This window comes from Ochotona princeps, chromosome 10 (assembly GCF_030435755.1).
Source record: "Ochotona princeps isolate mOchPri1 chromosome 10, mOchPri1.hap1, whole genome shotgun sequence".
Taxonomy (NCBI): domain Eukaryota; kingdom Metazoa; phylum Chordata; class Mammalia; order Lagomorpha; family Ochotonidae; genus Ochotona; species Ochotona princeps.
The window spans coordinates 13,008,315-13,033,354 of NC_080841.1; the positions used below are offsets into that span (position 1 = coordinate 13,008,315).

Consider the following 25,040-nt stretch of genomic DNA (forward strand, 5'->3'; position numbering starts at 1 on the left):
TCGAGAAACAACCCAAATACTCAACTTTTAATGTGTGAGCTACGATGCCTGGATACCCTCTGGCTGTCACAGCAGCAGGACAAGGGGGCATCTCAGGGCTGGCAGGAAGGGGGCCCCCAAGGGCCTCCACCCCAGCTGCACCACGGGGCGTCCGGGAGGCTGCGGTGCTGGCTCCAGCTGTCTGTGTTGTCTTTCTTGTGTTGACTGATTAGTTCCAGCTGCAGAGGAGGGCCAGCAGGCTGTGAGCAAGGGCTGGAGAGGGGATTGCAGGCTTGGGGGAAAGAAGGAACATGAAGCAGGAACCCAGAGCACATGTAGCCTGGTGGGACCGAGAAGTAGAGGCAGTCAGCGCCCAGGGACCTGGGAGCTGCAGGTGCACCGTGAGTGGCCCACAGCCTGGGCCTCCTTCCCCGGGTTCCCTCCCTGCTGAGCTGCCCCACCACACACCCTGCTTCTCTGTCAGTCCCTGGCCCTGCCTTCCCATTCTCCCCCATGACTGATTAATTCTAACCTCTATATCCCTGTTTCCCCTGCCCTCCACCTGCATGTTCACCTCCCTCTTGCTCCAGGAACCTCTGTCCACTGCCACCTGCTGCCCCGTCCACTGCACATCTGCTTAGCACCTCCATGAAGACTTGGCATGGCCACTGCACAGCCTCAGCCAATATCTCCAGCTAACTGTCCCAAGGTGATCATGCTGGGCTCTGAATGGCACCTCCCTGGGAACAGGGACTGTGATGTCTGGACACCTCTTGGGCACACACAGAAAGGACACTGTCAGATGGTATTTAAAAGAGCTCAGGTTTCAGGGCTGGTGTTGTCATCTGTGATGCTAGCATCTGCCATGGGTACAAATGTATGTCCCAGCTGCTCCACTTTCTAACCAGCTCCCTGCTAATGCGCCTGAGAAAGCAGCAGAGGATGGCCCAAGCATTTGGGCCCCTAAACCTATGTGAGAGACCCAGATGAAGTTCCTGGTTCTTGGCTTCAGCCTGACCCAGCCCTGGCCATGGCAGTTATTTGGGGAAGTGAATCAGCCAGTGGAAGATCTATTTCTGGGTGGTTCTCAAAGCCCTGTGTGCAGCAACGCCACCTAGAGGCCGGCCCCACCAAGGTCTCCAAGTCACCTGGCCTTGGCTGGGGTTGGACACCTGTTTATCTCCAGGTCATGCCACTGCTGTCAGCACCAATCCTGGAGGTCCATGGATCTGACCCCCAGTTTTGCAGATGAGGGGAACACAAAGGACCCCAAAGCAGATGTGATGTGAGCCCAGGCCTGAGCCCTGCCAGGAGCTGACTTGCCTTGGGAGACTCTGCTCCCTGGACCCCCTGCCAAGTCCTGGCATGTGGTCCCCACAGTTCTGGGCCTCTGTGGGTACCCAGGGAACAGGGAGGGGGTGTCAGGCACCTCTACTGTGAGGTCGGGGACTTGGCAGCATCGAACATCTTCTTGCGGCCCTCCATCCCAGACATGGCCTCCACATTCTTCCTCCAGTCGCCCACCTCCACGGGCCGCTCCTGCAGGCAGATCACATGCATGTCAGACCCTCACCGGGTTAGGGAGGCAGCCTGTATACGCCTGTCCCCCAGAACCCAGGAGGGAATCACGACACCCCAACCAGGGGCCGGAGGTCCTGGGAAAGGAGCCCTCACCTTCTCTGTGTCCTCCTTCTTCACGGACTTTAAGTTGGCCCGCAGATCCATGGACACCTTGTGCTTGGAGCCCAGCAGGGCTCGCAGCATGGCATCGGCCGAGACCCGGACCCGACGCAGCGGCGGGCGCTTGAACTTTCCACGGAGGTCCAGCACCTTGAGCTTCAGGTCCTTAATCTGTGGGCAAGAGGGGGCTAGAGCTCGGGGGAGGGAGAATGACAGCCACAGGGCTTCCGGCACTCCAGCCCAACCAGCCCCTCACTTTGCAAAAACCCTACACCGATGCCAAGGAATGACTTGGAATGGCTGCAGTGATTGGAGCCCTGAAGCAGGGGCCCTGCCATTCCCATCTCCACCTCGGTCCAGAGCCCTTTGTGGCCCAGGACTGCTTCAAACTGTTCCTCCCAAGAGAGCAGGCTGAACAGACACCCAAACCCTGGACCTCCCACCCCAAATGATGTTCCAGGACATACTATCTGGAAGTGGAGGAAATTCTTTGGAGCCTGGTGGCCCTACAGGTCATCACTCCTGGGATGCAGGAGTGGGAAGGGGAGAGGTGCCTCGAACACCCCTTCTCACCCTCCTTTCTGCTGAAAAAGATGCCCAGAGGCAGGCGGCCTCTGGTGGACCTGGTGCTCCCAGGTGTCAAACTCAGGAGGTACTGAGCCAGGGATGGGAACCAGAAGGTGGCACACAGCCCAAGACTACTGTGTGACCTGAACCAAGTCCTGAGGCCCTTCAGCCCCAGAGTGAGCAGGTGGTTCAGAGGCGCAGGTGGACTGCAAGTGGCCAAAGTCAGAGGTCATGGACAGGTATACGGTGTTGGTGTGAGTGGACAAGGAGACCCACAACCCACAAAGCAGGAGAGGAGGGAGTTTGTGCTCCTCCTGTGACCACTGGATTTCCTCCAGGCCCATTTCCAACCTGGGCAGGAATTGAAGCTCCTGCTAAGGGGTCACTCAGAGGTCTTGCAGAAGGTGGGCTGCTGTGTTCCTGCCCTCCCCTCAGCCCAACTCACCTCCCTGGTGTTGTGGAGGCATTTGGCCTCGATATCATAGCGCTCCTCATCCACCACCTCCACCTTGGCGTGCAGCTCCCGGCACAGGTCCTAGGGTCGGTGAGGGACCAGCAGGCAGGAGTAGAGAAGAGACGAAGATAGCATGGGCCTCCAGACCTCCTTCTCCACTCCCATGCCCCATGCTCGTGTCGCCCACCCCCTGCCCCAGCCCCCTTGCAAGACACAGTTGTACAGAGGAGCCGCCAGCCTCAGTCACCCTGGGGCCCACTGGGCAGTGAGGGCTCAGAGAGAATCCCTGTTCCCCACTGTTTTTCTACAATGGAAGTGTTGAGCAGAATCCTGAAAAATCAAGTGCTGAAACAAACAGCAAATATACGGGCTTCTGAGTCCTGTCCCCAACCCCATTCTCCCACCTCCCCCCTCAGCCCCTACTCCATGCTGTGGCACCAGCCGCTGATAGGCACGGCCCCACCTCAATTCCTGCACCTGTAAAATGGAGTTTGACATCACCACCTCACAGGTGGTGATAGAGACTCAGTTACAAGGGAGGAAAGAATGCCTGTGAGTTACAGAACATGGAGCCCACATTGGTTCAGGCCCCTACCACTTGGTCCCCCAGGGCCTCCAAACCCAGGCACCCCAGCCCTGGCTGGCATTGCTCACCTGCAGGGCACTGAGTGACAAGCCACGGGTCTGCAGCGTAGGGATGCGTTCGGCCAGATAGCGTGCCTTCTCAGCCTCACGGGCCTCGTGTTCCTGCTCCCAGCATTCCTTGGCCTTGGCCAGCATCAGGCTCTGCATAGGACACACCTGCTGAGCCGCTGGGGCTCCATCTGCCGCCTCCTCACCCATGCTCTGATTTGCTTCCTTACAACTCCACCCGCCCCAGCCCCAAGTCAGCCCCCAGCCTTACCTTCAGCAAGAGCTTGCGTGAGGCGGTGATCTTGGATTTTCTCTGAGGGCAAGAATTGGGGGGAAGAGATGCATGGTGAAGCAGAGGCTGGAGACATGAGACTCCAGGCTGTGCAGGGTGAGTGACAATGGGTGGCACCATCTTTACCCAGAATCCGCAGCTGGCATCAGGCCCCTCTAAAGCCCAGCTTGGTGATTCACCCTCCCCAGCTTAGAGAACGCAGTGGTTGGTTACCTCGACATGGGGGCCGACCTCCCATTCTGGCTCTGCTGCAGGTGTGTGCTGGCAAGAGCCTGGCTGGGTCACATGGCTGCCTCCCCACCCTCTCATGTATCCTCGTGTGCTAACACCTGCCTCCGCCCCAACCTCCTTAGCAACTCTCTGTGTACATCAATGTTTTTTAACTTGTCGGCACCACCTATGGAAATCAGAGCATGGCCTGCTCCCCCCAAAAGCACCAAATGTATTCTGTGTGCCAGCAGGGGCCAGCACCCTCAGACAATCTACTGGAGAACAGAAGTAGGCAGGCTCTGAGCGAGCCATCCCACCCAGCCCTGCTGCTGTCCCAGCCCTGGGGCCACCTTGCCAAGCTCCTGCATGCTGGGACAGCAGCTCCCTCATCTAGCTCAAATCTCCACTCGAGGTCTCTCTCCTCTGGAGAGTTTGCTCAGCCATGCCCCTCCCCTCGGGGCCCACTGGCCACCTTCCACCCGCGTGAGGCATTGACACTGCAAATAGCACTCACCTCACTTCAGGTGCCCATCACAAGCAGGTGGGAGACAGCCAAGAGTGCACCCGATGATCACACAGCAGGAGAGCCACGCCGATCACACAGCAGGAGAGCCAGGAGAGCCACGGGGTGAGGGGGAGGGGACAATGAGTCCCAGAACACATTAAAAACCCAGTGACCTTTCGGTTTAGTGGATGTTCTGTTTGGGAGAGGCTGGTTGGAGGGAGGAAGGAGGATGGCGGGGCTGGTTTGGAGAGGCGGGGAGACCTAGTGGGAGAGACCTGGTACAAGACAGACAGCCTTGAGAGGTGGAGCCCAGGCAACACACTCAGCTTGGAGGCCGGGAGAATGGGCAGGAACCCAGCGGCTAATGCAGCATCTGAGCTCCTGAGGTCGGCAGTGAGGGGACTGGGTCTTGGGGAATCCTGGGTCAGGCAGGGCTACTTACACTTCCGGCATGGTGGCAGCAGGGCAGCACCTGCACAGAGCAGAGGAGTCTTGCTTGAGGGAAAGGCGAGGTGCCTGGCCCACCCCCCACTCCACCACCCTGGGCTTGTGAGTCAGACAAGAGGAAGGGAGAGAAGAATGCACCCAAAGCACCCCAGCAGACCTGGGCGTGACAGGAGTCCCAGGCCGACCCCAGCCCCAGCTTGTTCCTGCTTAGAGGGTGGTGAAACCAGCAGAGAAGGACATGAGAAACTTTGGTGGCCTGCAAAACCTGAGATGGGCCTCTACCCGGCCTCTTCCCGAAAAAAAAAAAAAAAATAGTTTGCCAATCCCCCAGAAAACGTGCTTGAGGAGGGTGGAAGCACCCATGAGGAGTTCAAGTGACACACTAAGTCCATATTCCATCCCACAGATAAGGCATGGTCATCAGAGGGTGCAGCCAGGGTTGGGGGGTGTGGAAGAGCCCCAGAAGGGGTAAGGACAGGAATAGAAATGGCATCCAAGAAGCCACCATCCTGCACAACTCCAGGGGGTGCCACTCCACACCAGGGCTTTGTGCCTGGAAGCCCTGACAAAGCAGTGAGGGCTCTGAGTGCTGGCGGTGATGCTGGGGGTGCAGGGTGAGCTCTAGTGTACCCCTACCTCCCCGGCAGGCATCCCACTTAGTGTGCAGCCCTTAGGCCCTCTGCTCCATCCATATCTTCAAGGGGAGCAAAGCGAATTCATCAGAGGCAGAAGGTACTGGCTGCAGGAAGGGAGCTAACCTGCAAGCCTCATCCCCAGGAGGCCACAGAACACAATCTGGAGCCCCCCTCAACGGGTAGTCCCAGGGACCCAGGCCAACACTGGGGCACCTTGAGGCTGTGGAGGAGGATGTTCCAAAGTCAGACCCAACTGCCTCTTGCCTGTGCCTGGACAAGGAGAGAGAGGGAGGGAGGGGCAGCTGGGATGGGGAACAGCTGGGATAGGCAGCTGGGTTATGGAGTGAAGGATAGGAGAGGCTAGTGTGTATGGAGAGGGGCAGGTATGGACGAGCTCAGGGGTCAAGCACCTGGACTTGGTTCAAGAACTTGGACTGGAGCAGGGAGGGACTGACACTCCCCTCAGGAGCAGCACTGTCCTGCCTACCCTTTTGTCTTTGCTCCCTTGGAGCAGGGCTCTGGTCACCTGTCCTGAACCTACCACCTGATTGGAAAGCCCTATGGGCCTCCCTATGCCCCTGCCAGCAGGGGAGGGGGAATATGGCCCTGGAGTCCCAGCTGTCCCCCTGGGGTACAGAGGGAGAAGTGTGGAGAGAGAATCCATGGATTCCTGGCATGCTTGGCTGGAATTAGCTTTTACAGGCAGCTGCTTCTCCGGAGGGCTCCTCCCCAGACGTGAGCTCCTCCCTCCCTCCCTCCCCCACCTCTGCCCTTCTGTCCTGCCAGTCCTGGGGGACAGCAGGTCTCCACTCACCAGATCCCTGTCTATCTCCCTGGAGGTGGCTCCTCCCCCGTGGGCACCTGGCCAGCATGCAGCCCTACCTGCCGAAACCAGGCCTCCTACCAAGATCCTTTCCCCAGCCCGCCCCACTGACAAATGCCAGGCCAAGGGGTCCCACGACAGGCAAGAGGGCTCCCCTCTGGCCTGGGCTCTGACACCCACCACATGGGACCCTTGACAGGTCCTGGGGAAGATAAGCAGAGAGATGATAAGAACGGGGGGGGGGGGGCGGGAGTGGGAAGGAGGGGTAAGGGGGCAGCAAAGCCAGGCTGAGAGAGGCAGGATTCCATCCCCCACAAGCAGCAGACAAGGAGATAATCAGAAACTCCACAGGGAGAAGGAGGGGGCCCAGGGCCTCTGGAGCAGGGCTGAGAGCTGGGCCCAGGGCTGGGCTGTCGCTTCCCTGAGGCCCATGGGGTTTGGGAAGGCAGACAGGGGTTGTGAGTATGCCTGTTGTGTGTGTATTTGATTACATGTGTGTGAAAGAAGGAGTTGCTCTCCTTGCACATCTGATAATCAGGGACACAAATAGCCAGGTAGCCCCCATTCATCCCCTGCTCCCCATCCTCCAACCTTGGGCTCCTGCTCAAGGGCATCCCTGTCCTTCTTGGCCACAAGCCTGTGGTTGGGGACACCCTACCAACACTGCAGCCTGTCTCAAGCCCTGGGCAGGACACCAGGACCCCAGTCCCAAGACAGGATTGTGACTGCCATCCCTGGGGCAGGGGCTGCCCAACGCAGACAAAGGCCCCACCACCCTCGGCCGTGGAGCTCACTTTAGATGATGCCGTGCCTGGCGCATCTGTGTTGGCTCCCGTGCCCTTTGTGCCCTGCTACCCAGGTGTATGGGCCAAGGGCACTGAGCAGGCTCCTCTAAGACCAATGAGCAAGGTGGTTCCCTGATCTGGCAGAAGGTTCTGGCTCCATCTCTGGGCACCCACAGTCCCAACAGGCTCTTCCCTAAACTCCCAACACAGCCCCATGAGTCCCTTCTTTCTGCTCCTCAAGGCCAGCCTCTTCCCCCTTGAAATCCTCTTCCATGATGCTCTGCCTTAGGGTCCAAGCAAGCTGATGGAAAATTCTGCTCCAGATTCCCAGCCCCTGAGAGCCCCACGAGGCTTTCACCCCTACCCCTGACCTTAGGCATGGAACAGAAGCTGGGGATTGTGGGGTACTTTAAGGATGTTTTTCCAACTAACCCTTTTCTCCTCTTCTCTAGACAAAACCTCTCCCCAAGCAGAAGCCCCCTCCCCTAGCTGGGTCCCCCTCGCCCCCAGCTGGCTCTGCCCACCAGCCCTGGACTGCAGACACTCACCTCGTCCAGTCCCGTACCGCTGGCCTGAGTCTCCCCAGCGACTGCACAAGGGGAAGGCAGAGTGAGGGGAGGCTATGAAAACTGTGGCCCACAGCAACTGGCTGATAAAAATAGAAGCATGCACTGCCCCCTCCCACTTCCCTTCCCCCACCCTCCCTGTACCCCTCGGTCCCAGATGCACACAGCAGTTACACGAGCTTGTGGACACGTGGGGGTGGTGCACACAAACCCAGGCCAAGCAAAGCTAACCCCCACCTAGGGAGGAAAGGAGAGGGTGGAGGTCCCTCCATCTATGACAAAGAAATGTAGGACTTCCCCTCCACTCCCAAGCCCAGGCCCAGAGCTGGAGAGGGCTGAAGCTTCAGGAATGTTCCATGGCTCTGGAGTGTCCATGGGCCCGAGCTGCATGGCTGTCAGTGGCATCAGAGCAGTGAGTCACAGCAGGCCCACCTTTGTGCTCACGGAAGTGTGAGCTCTATCTACACTCTAGCTGATTTGCCTGGGTTCCCAAGACCCAAACAGCCCCAGGCCTGGGACTCAGCAGGACTCACCCACCTCTCCCCTGCCTGGTCTGTCTCACTAACCAGAAGCCCACTCTGTCTAAGAGGCTGGAGCTGTAGGACCTGCACCTGTTCAGTGGGTATTTTTAGGCTGTTGATGAACACATAATACCCATCCTATAGTCAGAGAAAGACAATGCCTGCTATGTTAATCCTGTGGCTATTATAGTCAGCCGGCTCCTGGGCCAGCATCCCAGGTTAGGGCAGGGCAGGCAGGACACTGACCTCTCTCAGAGGCCAGAGAGAGACCTCACAAACAGGAGTGGGTAGGGAAGCTCCAACAACACTCACCCTACGCTCCCCCTCTTGCTTGGAGCAGGAGCTCAGGAGACATGGCCCCCAGTGTCCTCATGGGTAACAGGCCTGCCCTGGGTGGACACAGGCAATCTGCTGCCAGGAAACCACTCCACTGGACACTGGAGGCCTGTAGGGAGAAAGGATGGGGGCTGGAATGCTATGGGGCTAGGGACAGAGGTGCCTGCATGGAGGGCTGGGATGGGAAGCAAGGGCAACACCCTCCATGGGGCAGGACGGAGGAGCGGTGCAGGGTCAAGTCCACCAGACACTTTGGTGTTGGCTTATTATGCCTGTAGTTTATGCAATGACTTTCTGACAGGACATCACCACATGAAGAGACAGAGCTATCTGTAGGAATCAGCCTCCTTCTCACAAACAGAAAATAAAGTGGATGCCCCCAATCCATATGCAACTGCCTGGGTCAAGTCGTGGCTTCTGGGCATCCAATACAGCTTCTTGCTAATGTGCACCCTGGAGGCAGCAGGTCAGGCTCAAGAACTTGAATTACTGCCTCCTACAGGTGTATGGCTATAGTTTCCACAGACCAGGTACCTCAGAGAGTGTGTGCCCACATGTACTCAAGGGGCCTGGGGGCAGCTCAAACATGCCCAGACACTGTGGGGTACAGGTACCACTGTCCCAGCTCCATCCCTGCCATCCTGTCACACCCCAGGCTATGCAGCATCCCCCTGTTTCCCCCGACCTGCAACCCCAGCTCAGGAACAGAGGAGAGGGACAGCCTTGCCCTTGGCACATCAATGCCTTTCTGTGCCATCCATGCAAAAGGTACCTTCAAAACAAGCCTGCCCCGTCGTGCCTGCTGTCCCCTACCCCTGTCCCTGCCCCAGTGAAGTAGGAGGGCCGAGGACTCCGGGGTGGCTGGCTGGAGACTGCCTGCCTGCACCCAGCCAAGGAGTCACCATCAGAAATGGGAGCTCTGTGACCCCCTCACTGTCCCTGGCCCTTCCTCATCCTCCTGGCTGCACAGAAAAAGCCGCCCCCCTTCTCAGTGCATCCTGCCAGGCCAAGCAGAGACCACCGTCCTTGAGCTATGAGACCACCTGGCTAGAGAAGACACCCCCAGACACGGAGCTGTAACACGGTCCACTGCCCCGAACTCTGGTCAGCTTAACAGCTGCCCCCAAAGATGCGCGCGAACATGGGTACAAGATATTCCATGACAGAGACCCTCCTCAGGTGTGAGTAAGGGGCTTGCGGTGTGAGTGCACCCTGGGTCACCCGGGCTGATTCAATGCCATCGCAAGGTTCTTATTTGACTGTATCAGGCTAAGCTGCCACCTGCACCGCAGGCATCCCATATAGGTGCCCATTTGAATCCCTGCTGATCCACTTTTCATCTAGCTCCCTGGCCCAAGTCCTTGGGGCCCTACACCCACGTGGTAGACCTAGAAGAAGCTCCTGGCTCGGCCTGGCCCAGCCCTGGCAGTTGCAACCATTTGGGGAGTGCATCAGCGATGACAGATTTCTCTCTCTTTCTGGGCAGAATCCAGTCCAACTGGGACCACCTCCCACACCACCGTCCGTCCCAGGCTCTTGGGATGTCAGAGCAGCACACCCACCAGGTGCGAAGTGTGCCGATGAGGAACCCGAGAGGAGAGGGTGAGCAGTCAGCCCAGTTCCGCCCCCCACCCCGCCCGCCCCTGCTGGTACCAGTCCCAACCCCAGAACTGCCTGCCCTATAGTTTTTTTTTTTTTTTTGATTGTTCAGATTGTAGACTTTATTTTTTTTGGTCTTTTTATTTATTTATTTATTATTTTTAATTCATTAATTACATTGTATTATGTGACACAGTTTCATAGGTACTTGGATTCTCCCCACCCCTCCCCAAACCCTCCCACCATGGTGGATTCCTCCACCTTGTTGCATAACCACAGTTCAAGTTCAGTTGAGATTCCCCCATTGCAAGCATATACCAAACATGCCCTATAGTTTTAATCCTAACCCTGTGTCTGCCTTTAATCGCAGATGAACCTTCAGGGCCTACAACCATTGCGGGAATGAGTGAACAGCGCCCCCTCCAGGTGGATGCAGCCACACAGGTAACGGTTCTCTGGTATGCAGCAATCACCACGCTCTCCATGCTGTTGCAGGGACCACTCGTACAGCACACCAACACACCAATCTCGCTCAAAGACCTTATCCAACTCTCCTCCAAGTCCTCATCCATTCTGAACGGGTGGGCCTTCATGCCCCCAGGCATTAGCCCAACACTCCTGCAGCCCTCCTGACATTGGTTTTAACAACATGGGACCATGGCCGCATTCCCCAGGTCCTGTCAAACCTCAACCTCCCTACTTATAAACGAGGATAAGGGTGAGCCCAGTTCTCCTGGCTCTGCCCCACCTCCCTGGAGCCCCCTGGGGCAGGCTGATGGCATGCCCTTAGCTATCTTTTTAAAGTGCAGGTGTGAGTCAGCATTTAGTCAAGGAGTTAAAACACCTTGTCTAGGGAACCACCTGTACCTCTCCGGGATCCCCAAACCCAGTGGAAAGCGGAGGACAAAATAGCCAGGACAAGAAGGAACAAAGGAGATCCAGGGCTTTGCCAGGCCATGGATGCCAGTCAGGTGAGTGCCAGGGGAGAGGAGGACTGGAAGGGGTCGGACCCTCAGTGCCACTGGCTCCTCCCTCACCCTTGTCCCTCCTAGGGTCTGGAAGGCCTTGGGGCAAGGGAAGGAAGTGTCTTGTTGGAAGAGCTAAGCCTTGTAAGGCTGGGGACAGGGCTGGCACCTCACAAGACCCAAATTAGCAAGTGACTAGGCCCAGCCTGGCTGCCCTGCCAGCCACACCTCCTGATGCAGGCCCTGCTTCCACTGTGGCGGACAAGGCCTTGGTGACAGCAACCTCAGGCCCCTCCTCGCCTCCTCTTCCCCCCACCACTCAGCTCAGATGTTTCTGGGGCTAGAGTGTGTGCCTGGGGGCCCAAGAGGCCAGCACACATGAAAGCCAGATATTGGCTGCCTCAGTCCCTCCCACAAGTCTGCCTCTGCTTAGGACCCAGGGCACGAGAGACTATACAGCCTGGTGTACTCACTTAGCCCAAACCACTCCAGCCCCCAGGCCCCCAGGCCCCCAGTCCCCCACGCCCCCAGGCGGCTTCTCTTTGCTCATCTGTGAAATGGGAGCTAGAAACAATGCCTCCAGCTGAGGGAGCCATGGGGCACAGACGAACTGTGGCATACAGAAGCTTTGCTAACACTTGGCATGAGGCAGGTGCCATAGGACACCAGTTCCTAGAACATTCTTGCTGACGCTCAGGAGCCCTGTGGGAGAAGCTCTCATCAACCCATTTCACTGATGTGCAAGCTGATACTCCCCGTGCTTGAGCAGCTGAGCCTAAGCCAGGAAGAGGCACGGCTGGGACCTGTACCCCATGTGTGTCTGTGGCAGGTAATAGGAGGGGTTCAGTGAACAGGGCCCATGGTTGGTGGTGACATTCCCAGCCAGCACTGTGGTCCCACGAGGAATTTGGGGTGGACCAGTCTTGAACCCCGAAGCTCTGTGTGATCCAACCCAGCACCCAAACAGGAAGTGAGGCTTGGGACTGTGGGCTCTTAGTGTAGCTGAGCGTGAGAGGCTTCGCCACTGTTAGCCACTGGCCGCTGTGTGCAGGGCTGAGACCTCAGGTGGCAGATGCCTACATGGAGCCCACCGCTGGGTACAAGGAAGGGGAAAAGCTGCAAAGCGAAGGGCAGGGTCTGTAGCACCCACCTTTCGTTTCCCACTCAGCTCCAAGCCAACACCCTCTGCCCAAACCTAGGGCTTCCCTTCTCCCTTGAGCTGCTCATGGCCACACCCCTCTCTCTGGACCCACCTGGTTAGCTCTTCCCACCAGCCAGGAGCCACCCTACCCCTACTCAGCCCTCTTACCTCAAGCCTGAGTGGAGCCTAGGGCTGACCCCCATGGAGCCCAGCTGCAGTGGGACAGAGGCTGAGCTGGCAAATCAAGTGTGGACACCACCTGGAAGGTGGCAAATTCCCAGCTATAGGCGAGCCCAGAGACTGGGCCACCAGGTGACCATGCCACATCCCAGTCTGCTCAACCCCACTCACTACCCTGCCCCAGGCACCCCCAGGATCACTACCTCCTGCCCCAACGCCCATCCCAACCCAGACGCAGTGGTCCTGGCTCCTCCTGTCTCCACTGCCAGGATCCCTTCGAGACCTGCTTCCAGAAGTCTCCCCGACCTCACAGGCTGTGCCCAGCACCCTCAGCAGGGCTTGTGGCTGTCACCCACTAGCCCTAGGTGTTCTGTCACTAAGCTTTGCCAGTGTACAGTTGTATGAGTGCCAGTTGGAGCCTTGGCCCCTCCACTTTTTTTTTGTTTGTTTGGTTTTCTTTGTTTTAACTTTTTCCATTTTTTAAATTATATTTTTGAAAATCTTTACATAGTCAATTAGGGTAAAAAGGTTCAAGGGCTACAGGAAAGTGGGCAAGACTATTATTTCCACATTGTTTCCTTCTTGTATCTGAGGTAAAGGGAGATTTTAAGGGAGAAACCCCACCCAGTCTCCCACCCACCCCAGGTCCCTGATATGGGACATGCTCCGAGGGTCTTGCTCAAATGGTTTTGATATTCAACAGTTATGAATTGCTGCCAATCTCGCCACTCCAAGCACAATGAGGGCGTTGAAGAATCTACTGATTAACACAGTCAATCTTAGAGTCTCTTCTTGCCCAGTTTTTCACTGCCAGCATGTAGCTGAGGTGGTTGATTGACTTGTTATATCCTCTGTCTTTTCATGGTCAGGGTTCTGAGTCCAGCAGTCCGATTGGGGAGATCTTTTTTTTTTAAATTTATTTATTTTTTAAATTATTTTTTGACAATCTTTACTTAGTTAATTAGGGTAAAAGGTTCAAGGGCTATAGGAAAGTGGGTAAGACTATTATTCCCATATTGTTTCCTTCCTGTTTAAAGGGGGGTATTAAGGGAGAAGGCCCACCCAATTTCCTACCCTCCCCAGGTCCCGGATGTAGGGCATGCTCCTAGGGTCTTGATCAAGTGGTTTTGATAGTTCACCAGTTATGAATCGCTGCCAATCTTGCCACTCCAAACACGGTGAGGTCTTTGAAGAATCCACTGATTGACATAGTCAATCATAGAGTCTCCATTTGTCCCGTATTTCGCTGCCAACATATAGCTGAGATGGTTGATTGACCTGTTCTGTCTTCTGTCTTTTCTTGGTTAGGGTTCTGAGTCCAGCATTTTGATTGGGGAGATCTCCAAAGAAACTTTGTCTGGGGTGTTCTCAGACCAGATTCTTGTATGTACTAGCAAGTACAGGGTCCGGCACAGTCCATCGCCCTGATCAGCTGGTGGTTGCAATCGCTGGGTTGGTTCTGTTTTCAGCCCCAACTTCCACTGGAACCAATGGGTGTTGCAGTCCAGCCTGGTTCTGCCCAGCACATACTCGGCCCTCGCATAAACCAGTGGGAGCTGCAGCCTAGTTGGAGCGACCCACAATAACCCCCACCAGGCCTGCCCCTACCCTGGTTTGCCAGTATGTGTAGCAGTAGTCCAGTCTGTCCCATAACCCATTCGGCTCTTGTACATGTCAATGGGTGTTAAAGCTTTTTTCCTTCTAACCAGCTTCACTATGCAGCCCACACAGATGCTGTTGGGTGCCTTTCTGTCTAGCCACCCCAGCCCCTGTCCTAGTTTTCGTGCCGTCCCGTGGAAGTGGTAACCCAAGAGGGAGGAGCCCACTATTTCCCTCCCAGACCTCTCCCACTCCCGGATTATGCACTCTCCAGGTAGTTCTGTGGTTTGACTTGACAGAATTAGACCCCAGTGCCAACTTCTGCCAGCTGATGTGTTGCTAAGCCCAAACAACCCTCACTCACTCTAATTGTAGTTTGCACCAATAGAAATAATCATCCCAACCTTACTTTTCCTTGATCTGGTCCACATGAGGCGCACAGATGTTGTAGCCCTGCCCAGTCTGGTCTGCCCCCATCCCAGCTCACGCTCTCCAGAGGGAGTAGCTCTCCAGCAAGGGAACCACCCCTTATTCCCCTGCCGGCTCCGCCCCTCCCTTCCTGGTTCTCACACGTGCTGGTTGGGCGCTGCGGTCACATCCAGTACAGGCAGCCTCACCTTGGCATTCTGTATTGTGCACTAGTTTTTGTTACGGCCGAACCCAGCTTGACCCACACTGTTCTGGTGCTTGGATTTGCCAGTGGATGACGAGAACTGATTCAGCCTGGTCTGCCTCCAACCCATGCCAAATGTATGCCAGTGGGAAACTGTCCATGGCCTGTTCTGGGCTGTTTCCTATCATGTTTCTTGTGCTTACCTGCCGGGTCTGTGTCCTGCCAGAGGAGTTGCCCAGGCTCCTCCATCAGAACCTCTCCCAATGCCAGATTTTGCGCATACCAGTGGGTCCATGAGCCAGCCCTACTCAGTTCATCTGAGTGGCTTTTCCTGACTGGCCTTCAACCCAATCTGGTTCTTACTGTTGGATGTTTCAGCCCAGCCACAGCTCGTCCATACCCACATACAGCTCACACATGGCTCAGTAGGGGCTGAGACCTAGCCTAGTCCATTCCACATCTACCCTGGTCTTCCAGAACACCAGATGGTGTTGGAGTCTAGCCCGGCTTGGTGCATCCAGTCCCAGTCCACACTTGTGCTAGGTGAGACTACAATGGTATCCCGATCAGAATACAGCCCCCATCCCAGCCCCGTGCTTCTTGGTGGGGACCTCAACCCAGCTAGGATGTCCCCTTAGCTCCCCAACCGGGCCTGTTCCCAGCCATAGATTGCGTGCATGCCAGTGGTTGCTCTGACTCAGCTTGGTACAGTCCCTCACCTGCCCCCGGCCCTTGCCTTACACACTGTGGCTTAGCGTCCCTGGCTCCTGCAGACCAGTAGGTGCAAGAGCCTAGCTTGGCATGACCTGTGTTCCACCCTGATTTCTAATTTTGCTTGTGGGATAAGGTTTGCTCAGCCCTGCTCAGTACACCCCATTCCGTTACCCACACACACATTAGCCAGCCATTGGAGCTACTTTGCCCATCTTCTGACCCCAGGTCTAGACCATGTGTTCACCAGCGGGAGCTATGACCCACCAGGGAGTTTCCCAAGTTCCTCCACTTGACCCACTCCCAGACCCAGTTCTCATACATGCCACTGGGTTTTAGGCCAGGGTCTGGCATAGTCTGGCCTTCCAATTGGCCTTGTATAAACTGGTGAACATTGCAGCCCGGTCCACCCCACACCCTATTCAGGATGCACATTCAGGTACTGCTGCCTTGACCAGTCCAGACTGTTGTCGTTTCCTTCACCTGTGAGTGATGTCAGGCTCCTTGGTCACACCTAGCTTAGTTCATCACCACCCCAACTCTTGAGCTAACCAGTGAGGCTAGTATTTCCACAGGGTTTGGCACACACATTCCCCACAGAATCTACCCCGGATATGGTTCTTTCATGTGCTACTTAATGTCATGGCCCTGCCTAATATGACCCGTTTCCTGATCCATCATCATGTCAGGTAATAGGATATGATTCTGCTAGACAAGCGCCAAGCCTTAGCTTTTGCATGGACTGGTGTTTGGTGCTGATCATTGTTCAGTGATTACAAGTACTACACAGGATTTAAAGGAGTTTGGTATATCAGTCTTATCCATAAAGACCATCTGGTCCCTCTCCTCCAACCTACTAGGTTTCATTACCTTCCCTTACTTTCAAAGGAAAAGTTATTCTGTCCTTGGGAGTCTTTAGGATTGATTGACATCCCAGAAGTACAGTGGGCTTGACATGGAGATACCTAAGCAGCAATTCAAAGCCCAAAATCCCAGAGCTGGCCGCCTGGTGCCGAATGGTGGACTGGTCGCCCAAGGACAGGTCACCGCGTGGACACAGTGGCTGGAATTGTGGCTCCAAGCATGGAGACGATTCTGACCTGGCACCCACCAGCAGCCAACAGGCTGCTGGAAATTTAAATCCCCAAGTCCCAAGTTTGCCCCTTCCCCAATCCCATCTACCACGCCATGATGGCGGCGGGTGGGGCCTGGGCCAGCCCAGTCCTCCAAACTTCCCCCTCCGGTGTACTCACCGTGAAGGGAGCAGTCTCTGGAGTTCAGCCCCTCCACTTTTGATCCAGCTTCCTGCTGATGCACCCGGGAAAGCAGTGGATCTTGAACCCCTACTCCCAGTGTGGGAGACTCTGGGCTGCTGGTCCAGCCTGGCCCACACAGATGGGAAATTCCCTGTCTGCCTCTCCCCCTTCCTGTCTCTCTCCCTCTCTCTTTCAAGGAAATAAAGAACTCTAAATGTAACCAATGGCACCCCTCTGGGCACACTTGACTCCTTTGACCTGGGCTTGCCCCATCCCTGGCCCTGATACCTCTCCTGCCACTGCCCACCCTACCCCATGCCAGGCCCGGAGAACCATGTAGGCCCCCAGCCCAGCCCACTGCCCTTCCTGGCCACTGCCTGGACCAGCCCAGCATCCCTCATGGGTCCACAGCTGCCTGATCCACTCCCCTACCTCCTGCAAGCCCCAGTGGAGCGGGGACTCCTCCAGGAAGCCCTCCCTAACTACCCTGACTAGGCTAGGAACTCCTCCTCTAAGCCCCCCAGTCCCCTATGTGTCCCTCTTTCCCAACAGTTAGCCCACATGTCTAATTTCACTTCTATATCCTACACAAGGCCTGGCAAGCAGCAGGTACTCAATAAGTGCTTACTGAGCAGATCAGACGAGTGGGACAACACAGACAGCACAGGGTTTGGCTTCTTGTGGCTCAGGAGGGAACCTCTCATGCTTCTTGGGGCCCCAAAATAAGGTCAGGGAGCCTACGGCGGAGGATTAGATGAGAATGGGTGGCTGGGAACTCCCCACTGTGTGCAGTCCTGGGTGCCAGCTGCCCCTCCCCCAGGGAGCAGGGCTGGGGCAGAGCCACACACTGACCTTGACACAGGTGGTGACCCACCCTACCCTCCAACAATGTGCTCGGGCAGATAAAGAAACAACAGCTGGGCCTTTGTTGCTGTTAAACTTAGCCCCCAGGAGGTCACCCTGGCCAGTGACCACCCCCTCCTGCCGTGCACTAACCAAGGTCGCTGCCGCCCTGCCTGCTTTCCCTCCCACCCTGTGCACACCCAGCCTCTCTCCACCCACTCCCACCACACCCCAGGAGGAAGTGCCAAGGGAGGGTCCCCCTCAGTGCTGGTCCTGAGGCTCCTTCAGGACCTCTTAGGAGGAGCCAGCTGCTCTGAGCCCACATCTCTGAGCTGCCCTTCCTCCACAGGGGTCCCATGCTACACCCCCCCCAGCCCAGGGGCGAGGGAGAGGAAGCCATCACACTCCTCCCCAGGCCATGGAAGGAGGGACCCTCCTATGTGTCCTTCCCAGTATAGCTCTCCCCAGCCCCCCAACTGCCTCCATGGTCTCTCTCTCTCCCCAAGGGTGACTCGGCTGCAGGAAAGCTGACAACTTTGAGCTGTCCCCAGTCTTGGGATGGGACAACAGACTGACAGACTCAGAGGCAGGGAGCCAAGTTAGCTCTGTCGGTGGAGGCATGAGACCAAGAGTGCGTCAAGATCTCCTGCCCCTTGGAGCCTCTCCCTGCTTACTCTGCGACCACTGCTGAGGCCTCCCTAATGACTGCCTCTACCATGATGGCCTCTGCACCTGTCAGAGCCTGGACACAAATCCTGGCTACAGGAACAGCAACCTGCACTTGGGGTCCCTGAGCCCTCCCCCCACCACACACATCTGAGTGTCCCTGCTGAAACCTGGCTCCTGTACCCAGACACACCTGCGGCACACCCAGCCCAAGGGACTCTGCAGCACTACCAGCTATTTCTGTCCCAAGCTGGAAGTTTGAAAAGACGACCAACTGGAGCATTGCTGCTGCTCAGACTAACAGGTGAGTAGATGTGTCCTCAACACAGAGAAAGCAGGCCCTGACCCTTCAAGGAGGATTCGCTACCAGTCATGAAGTTCAAGGGCCAGTCGCTGTGGTGTAGTAAGTAAAGCCGAAGCCTACAATGCCAGCATCCCCCAGGGGCCCTGGTTCAAGTCCCAGTTGCTCCACTTCTGATCCAGCCCCCTGCTGTGGCCTGGGAAAGCAGCAGAGGATGGTTCAAGTCCTTGGGGTCCCTGCACCCACATGGTAGACCTGGAAGACACTCCAGGCTCCTGGCTTTGGCCTGGCCCAGCCCTGACCATTATAACTGTTTGGAGGACTAAACCAGTATATAGAAGAGCTGTCTCTCCTCTCTCAATTTCTCTCCATCCCTTTCAAATAAATAAAATAAATCTTAAATAAAATTCCTGTTTTTTTGAGTTTTTGTGTGTCTCCCAAGAAAGACATTCACAATTCAAGACTTGTCTCCCTGACTGCACACTGCGTTAGGCTGAACAGCTTTGCCAGGTCACAACCCAACTGTGGAAACTGTGCGCTTCCACCTTTTCCACCAGGGGGAGCGCTGTGCCTGCCGCCTCCGAGTTGGCCACCTGACCCGGTCAAGGGACGCGGTGCTGCCCGCTTCCCACTGTCCTCTGAGCCCGCTCTGCGCCAAAGCGGGCAGGTGTGTGCGCCCACCCGCTGGGTCTCCACAGGGTGGTAGAACTTTGCTCACAGCTGGGCTCCGTCCTGGAAAAAGAACGTGCTAGAGGACTGGAGTTTAGGGACAGGGTCTGACCCACCCTTGGGAGGCCAAAGTCTGACCACAGTGCCACCACTGAGGTCCCCAGGGATGACTTGTGGAGCCCAGGGAGCCAGGGATTTTGTAGTCTGTGGCAAAGTCATGTTCATTTTCAGCAAAGACCTTCCATACTCCGCCTCTCACCTAAGGCCTAGGTGCCTATGGATTCCTGGTGGTGCAGGCTAAAAGCCGGCAGGAGGGGAGCTGGCTTTTGCTGCCTCAGCTGCCTTTTGTCCACGTGAGTGTGGAAGCCCCTTTCAGACGGGTGACAAACATGCACTGACAACATGTGCTGGCGTCGATGCCTAACCTGAAGCCAGGGACCAGGGCAGCCACAGCACCCTGCACCGGGGCTGTGAGCATGACCACAGAGCTCAGCTCTGTAACAGCAAAGACCAAAGGCCCAGGAGGCAAAGAGAACACATTTAAGGCTTCCAAAGAGGAAAAGTGGATCACACACAAAAGGCAGAAACCTCGGATAGCTTTAGGCTTCTCCGTGGAATGTAAGAGGAACTCAAATTCTGTGTGAGAAGAATTCCCGCCAGCAGGCGAAGTGCATCCAGTCCAACTACCCATTCATAACACTGGCAAATGTCGAGTTTGCAAATACTCCTCCCTCTTTTCTCAGGAAGTGGCCAGAGAATGTATTTCCTCAAAAGGAAGAAGCAAGCCCGGAAAGATGAAGGCAGGGGGCCCGGGGACCTGGGATTCCGTAGGTTCCCCAAGCAGCAACAGGTGCACACGAGGCCCAGGACTGGAGCCGGAGGCTGGCGGGGAGGGAAGGGAGCTAATGAAGTGAAGAATGAAAGAGAACAGAAAGGAAAAGAAAGGAATGAGGATGGACTTGCTTGCAAGCTTGCTGGTGAAATATGCAAAAAAAATGAATAAAATAAATAACTCCACCTGGATCAAAGACCTCAGTGTAAAAACTGAAACTTAAAATCTTTTTCTTTGAGATTCATTAATTTTTATTAAGCAGATATACAGAGAGAAGATACAGAGAAAAATATCTTCCATACGCTGGTTCACTCCCCAAGGGACCACAACAGCCAGGGCTGAGCTGATCTGAAGCCAGGAGCCAGAAGATTCTTCTGGGTCTCCCATGTGGGTGCAGGGTCCCAAGGCTTTGGACCATCCTCTACTGCTTTCCCAGGCCACAGGCAGGAAGCTGGATGGGAAGCAGGGCTGCCGAGAAACGAACTAGTGTCCGTATGGGATCCCAGCATGTACAAGGCAAAGATTTTAGTCACTTGGCTACTGTGCAGGCCCTAAAAATCTTTTATAAAAAGTAACAGGCGGGCCTGGCACAGTAGTCTAGCAACTAAAGTCCTCGCCTTGTACATGCTGGGATCCCATAAGGGCACTGCTTCTAATCCTGGTGGCCCTACTTCCCATCCAGCTCCCTGCTTGTGGCCTGGGAAGGCAGTAGGGAATGGTCCAAAGCCTTGGGACCCTGCAGTTTGTTAAGCTGGATTCAAACATGGGTAAGGACCAACGTACCCAAGTGGGAGACCCAGATCCTGGATCCTGGCCATTTGAGGCGTGAACACCAGATAGAAGATATAGCCACATCCTGTATCACTGCATGGGAGTCAGTCCTACCTCTGCTTTCAGATCAGCTTCCTGAAAATGCACCTGGGAGAGAGCAAATTTTGTAACTTGAGAACCTACCTGGGAGAACCAGGACAGAGTTCCTGCTTCCTGGCTTCATGGTGGTCCAGCACTGGCTGTTGCAGACATTTTGGGAGTGAGCCAGAAGATGAAAGATCTCTCTCTCTCCCTCTCCCTCTCTCTTTCTCTCCCCCTCCTTCCCTTTGTGTGTAAATAAGTTTTAAGTGAGGGGAATCTAACCAGTGATCCAGAGAAGCATACATCCTTCTCAACTACGTAAATATCATCAAAAATAAATTTACTAAAAATAACTAAAATGAGGGGAGTGTTAGATTCATGAGGCTCAACCTTTGCTTCTCACCTCACACACATGAACACACACACACGTGTGCACACATGCATACACCTTTGTCCCAGGATTGCTTCTGCTTCCTGTCCTGTGCTACAGCTCACACAAAACTGACCGCTGTGGGCAGGGCCTGATTTACCAGAGACCCCCAAAGCTGGAGCACTCAGAGGCTAGGGGTTCCACAGGAGTGACCCCAGTGAGCTCAGGCAGGAGGTTGGGGCAGAGAAGAGAGTCACAAGTGGCTTCACTGAGGGTTAGGGAAAGGAATAGGCAGACACGAGGACCATGTGAGCAAAGCAAAGTGTTGAGGGCCCCGGTGTGGTAACCTCGCGGCTAAAGTCCTCGCCTTGCACCCGCCGGGATCCCGTATGGGTACCAGTACTAATCCCTACAGCCCTGCTTCCCATCCAGCTCCCTGTTTGTGGCCCGGGAAAGCAGTCGAGGATGGCCAAAAGCCTTGGGACTCTGCACCTACATGGGAAACCTGGAAAGAAGCTTCTGGCTTGGGATTGGCTTGGCTCCAGCCATTGTGGTCACTTGGGGAGTGAATCATTGGATGGAAGATTTTCCTCTCTGTCTCTCCTCTCTCTCTCTCTCTCTCTCTCTCTCTCTCTCTCTCTCTCTCTCTCTCTCTCTATATATATATATATATATATATATATATATATATGACTTTGCAATAAAAAATAAATAAATAAATCTAAAGAAAAAAAAAAAAGAAAGTGTTTGGGACCAAAGGCTTGTGACCCCTTCCTGATGCATCCTTTGAAATCCTGACTCCCAGTGGAATGAAATTCAGAGGTGCACTCTTGGCAGGGGTGGGGGTGGTTAGAGTGGGACCTCAGGGCTGGGCTTAGCACCTGCAATAGCTTGAGTGTGGCTCCCAGGCCCATCCCCCAGGGCTCCTTGTGTTGAAGTTCCACCTGTTATGAAGATGAAGTTTACTCCAGCTGTGGCATCTAGTGTGTGTGTGGTAGGGGTGTGCTTTGGGGAGTGAGTGGGGGTAGATGGAGTCCTGAGGGTCCAGCCCCCATGGCTAAATCCTGACAGGCTCTCGACAGTGAATCTAGTACCTTGACCTGGGACTTGGTAGCCTGCAGAGAATCAAGCAGCCAACTGAGTCTGCAGGCGAGAAAAAGGCCTGCTGGCAATGATCCTGGCGCACCCGCACACAGCCAGGGCTTCACAAGCTGCAGGGAAGGGAGGTGGGAGAGAAGAAGTGAACCACCCCGGAGGCCCTGAGTGCAGGTCAGGCCTGTGAGCGCATGCAGCAGGCATGGCTGTCCTCTGATTGATTGTTTTTGGGAATGGAGGTGTTGAGGCCTAATTTTGTTTTAAAAGGGTTTATTTATTTGTTATTGAAAGGTCAGATACATAGACAAAAGGAGAAACAGAGAGGAAGATCTTCCGTCCGATGATTCACTCCCCAAGTGGTCGCAACACCTGGAGCTCAGCCAATCCGAAGCCAGGAGCCAGGAGCTTCTTTGGGATCTCCCACGTGCGTGCAGGGTCCCAAGGCTTTGAGACAGCCTCCACTGCTTTCCCAGGCCACTAGCAGGAAGCTGGATGGGAAGTAGAGCCACCGGGATTAGAACCGGCGCCCATATCAATCCCGGTGCATGCGAGGACTTTAGCTGCTAGGCTACTGCGCTGGTCCTGAAGGCCTAATTCTTAGAAAGGCCACTGGTCAGGGTTGGCATAAGAGCTCAACTGTCTAATCCTCCACCTCCAAGTGCCAGAATATCATATGAGTGTCGGTTCAGGTCCTGGCTGCCCCACTTCCCACTCAGCTCACTGCTTGTAGCCTGGGAAAGCAATGGAGGATTGCCCAAAGCCTTGGGACCCTGTGCCTGCATGGGAGATCTGGAAGAAGCTCCTGGCTCCTGGCTTCGGATTGGCTTAGTTCTGGCTGCTGTGGATGTTTTCAGGGTGCATCAGAGGATTGACGATCTTTTTCTCTGTTTCTCCTCTCTGTGGCTTTGCCTTTCTAGTGAAAAGAAATAAATCTTAAATAAAAAGAAAGAGAAAAGTTACCGGTGACAGTGGGGCAGACCCTGTAGGGACTATAGGTGGTCAGGGAGGCAGGAGGACTGTGGTGAGCAGCTGGGGTCCTGGTGCTGGGCAGTGATTCCCAGTCACCCACCGCTCTGTCAACAACCTGGGAGACCACAGCAGGGAGAGCCGGGTGCTGCCCACACGGCTGACCTGGGTCATGACCGAGTTCCCACAGACCTAGCTCCCCTGTAAATGGCAACCGTGACGCACCACCATGTAGCTGCAGCAAGGATCAAATGGGATCCTGTCGGCCCAGAGCTGGCTGGCCTGAGTCATCAGAGCCTGGCTTGTCCACTCGGCTGTGAGCCCCAGGCGCAAGCACATTGGAGGGCGAGGGTGGCTCCTTCAGGCCGCACCCCACACACACACCAGGCTCTGAGCATCAGGAGAGTGTCAGGTGGTGCCCGCTGTGAGAAGCGATAGCACAGGTGTAGTTTCCTGTCCTCAGGGCACCCACAAAGCTGCAGTGACCACCAAGTTAACAAATACTGACCCAAGACTCAGGAACAGGAAGGCTCCCACAAGCTTGTAACATTGTCTTCATCAGATTAGGCTTCAGCCTTGCAGTGCGGGGGCGGGGGTGCTCGTTAGCCATTGCGGGACCCTCAAAGCTGTATCAGTGTATCCATTTTACAGAGTGAGAGAGTGAAGTCTGTCTTGGCAAACACCCCACACCCCGCCAGCAGGTACCAGAGCCCAGAGCCTGGTCTCTGAGCCCTGATCTAGTTTATGGCTCAAGCCCTGGGGCACAGAGGGCTTGCTGAATCCCCTAAGGCCAGACAGGTGTTGGGGGCATGAACCCGAACCCCAACTCCGTGTGGACCGTGGCTTTTTTCACGGTCACACCCTTGCTTCCATGTCATGCCTGATCTGCGCGTGTGCGCTGTCTCAGCTCCCAGGCTTCTTCCTTCTTCTCCCACCTAGGAGCCCTGGATGGGAACAGGGAACAGGGCTCACCCTGACAGGAGCTCCGCGGAACAGCTGGGTGGGCCTTGCCGCTGAGCCACCAGAGGGCGTCCCTCCCTTGGGCTCCCCACACCCCCGCACCAGCCAGCGCCTCTGCCAGCCCCTAAGTGGTCCAGGAAAAGGCGGAGGAACAATGGGGTGATTGATGCACATGCGCCATGAAAGACAAATTGTTCAGACGCAGCGCATTCCGGGCTCCCGCCCAACGCCCAGGCCGGGTGGAATTTCAAGGAAAGGCTGAGTAGATTTGGGCGGGCGGCGGGTCCCCTATGCCTTCTTGACCCAGCTTCCCTCCTGGGCCGCAACTCCCTTCCCTGGAATGCTGCAGGCTGGGCTGGTGTGCCCCCAGAGGAGCTACCCTGGCCGGGAAGTGGATGCAACAGGTGGGGAAGGCAAAGCGGGATGACCACCCTCCTGATGACCTTCCCCACCCAGAACATTGTGGGAAGTTCTGCAGCCTGCTTGCTGCTCCCCTCCCACCTCCCACCTCACCCTGGGGCAGGTGCAAACCCGGGAGCTTCCTCTGGCTCTCTGGGTGGCCTCGGGTGAAGCCTTCATCTCTTTGAACCACTGTTTTCTCATCTAGAAAATGGGCGGTCATTGGCTCTCGTGTTTATAACCCATGGGAGTGTGGCAAAGATCAAATAAGAAAGGTCTGAAAGCCTCAGCACCTCCCTTCCTCTCTGCTCCAAGGATGGCATTCCTCAAGCTGCCCAGGGAGCCACCCTGAGCCATCCATCGACCCACTGCCCATCGAGAAACTCAGGCCACCAAGGCCTTCCTGGTTCCCTGGAGACCTTCAGGTGACCCCAGCCTCCCTCTCCCACCCCCTCAGGATCTCAACTTCCGATCACCCTCCATGGCCAGGGTGGGTGGGTGGGGCAGGATCTGAGGCTTGGGCCCACACAAGGGCCCCTTGTCCTGCTGGGTAGCCTGGCACCATCAATCCTGTCCCTATTGTCTTTCTG

The 25,040-nt window shown here is 55.7% G+C and overlaps 1 protein-coding gene across 1 annotated transcript; it reads right to left on the bottom strand.

Annotated features, from left to right (window-relative positions):
- On the bottom strand, positions 1-24,915 carry TNNI1 (troponin I1, slow skeletal type). The gene is made up of 7 exons (XM_058669009.1): positions 24,910-24,915; positions 3,585-3,625; positions 3,335-3,466; positions 2,672-2,761; positions 1,654-1,830; positions 1,409-1,518; positions 1-319 (listed from the first exon to the last, which is right to left on the bottom strand). Exons 3-6 carry the CDS (start codon positions 3,458-3,460, stop codon positions 1,411-1,413), a joined length of 501 nt encoding a protein of 166 aa, XP_058524992.1. The 5' UTR covers positions 3,461-3,466; positions 3,585-3,625; positions 24,910-24,915; the 3' UTR covers positions 1-319; positions 1,409-1,410.
- Between the last annotated feature and the right edge of the window lie 125 nt (positions 24,916-25,040).

Excerpts from the sequence above, each read along its gene's own strand:
- TNNI1 (XM_058669009.1), bottom strand. The coding sequence starts at position 3,460 with ATGCTGGCCAAGGCCAAGGAATGCTGGGAGCAGGAACACGAGGCCCGT. Across the intron at positions 1,831-2,671 it reads GCCTCCACAACACCAGGGAG|ATTAAGGACCTGAAGCTCAA; the intron begins GTGAGTTGGGCT and ends TCTTGCCCACAG. Across the intron at positions 1,519-1,653 it reads AGAAGGAGGACACAGAGAAG|GAGCGGCCCGTGGAGGTGGG; the intron begins GTGAGGGCTCCT and ends ATCTGCCTGCAG.